The sequence below is a fragment of the Dendrobium catenatum genome, unplaced genomic scaffold, assembly GCF_001605985.2.
Source record: "Dendrobium catenatum unplaced genomic scaffold, ASM160598v2 original_scaffold_46532, whole genome shotgun sequence".
Lineage (NCBI taxonomy): Eukaryota > Viridiplantae > Streptophyta > Magnoliopsida > Asparagales > Orchidaceae > Dendrobium > Dendrobium catenatum.
Window position 1 is genome coordinate 1 of NW_021364987.1, and position 1,068 is coordinate 1,068.

Genomic DNA, 1,068 nt, shown 5'->3' on the forward strand with positions numbered 1-1,068 from the left:
ATTCTGCTGCTGCCACTTCACGGGTGGGCGCAACTAATGTTTGGAAAAAGCCGGAGCACATCAAGGTCGTGGAGAAAGTCAAACGGGGCCAATTCTCGGCTGACGGGGTTTCGGTGGACCTTCGGCTGGAAGTGGTTGAACGGAGCATTCTGCAGTTGGAAAACACGGTGGTCGGCAAAGTGTTGGGGAGACGGCTGCCTTTCTTTGTGTTGGAATCAGAAATCCGCCGCCAATGGGGGCGTTTTGGTGAGTTTCAACTCTCTACCATTGGTGTGGACTGCTTTGCTTGCACCTTCAATTCGGCTGATGCAAGGGATGCTGTGCTATGTGGCGGACCGTGGTTTTTCAGTGGAAACATTGTCGGTCTGGATAAATGGACTCCTGAATTCTCTCCTAGATCCCTAGAGGGGCTAACCTCCCCGGTGTGGATAAGGTTACCGCAGCTGCCTTTGCAATATTGGGATCAGGAAACGCTGATCCGAATTGCATCCATGATTGGTGAACCAATGTGGATTGACGCTCAGACGGGTCGCATTGGGCGACGGGAATATGCCCGGGTTTGTGTGAAACTTGATCTTGCGAGGAAACTCCAATCCGGCATCTGGATCAATGGCTGGAAGGGCCGCTTCTACCAGCACGTGGAGTATGAGGGACTAGGCCTATCCTGCTTTGAATGTGGGCGCATTGGCCACCGCAAGGATCTATGCCCAGCTCGGGCAAATGCTGGGTGTGCCGCCCCGGAAGGAGGCCATGTAGGTGGGAACAATGGCAAAGCTCCAATGGGTGGAGCTACTTCGTCTGCTGCATCTAACAATCCAAAACCTGTGGGGGTGATCACGCCGTGTAATAGCCCCAACCCGCCAAGTGTGGGTAATATTTCAGGGAAAGGAAATTCGGGTGATGCGGGGCAGTCTTCCTCGGCATCCACCCCTAGCATTGCTGTGGGTGTTTGTACTCCGAAGGAGGCCGAGCTTACGGAGGATGAGAGGATGTATGGGCCTTGGAATGTTGTGCCTCCGAGGAAGGGCCGAAAGCCCCAGAAGAAGGAACAGCCGACGGGTAAGTCCC

At 54.4% G+C, this 1,068-nt stretch overlaps 1 protein-coding gene across 1 annotated transcript; it reads left to right on the plus strand.

The window, feature by feature from the left end:
- Positions 1-50: 50 nt before the first annotated feature.
- Positions 51-1,059, plus strand: LOC110101071 (the record flags this gene model as incomplete). The annotated part of the gene is made up of 1 exon (XM_020828835.1): positions 51-1,059. A coding segment is annotated over one exon (1,009 nt), but the record flags the coding sequence as incomplete, so codon positions are not given.
- Between the last annotated feature and the right edge of the window lie 9 nt (positions 1,060-1,068).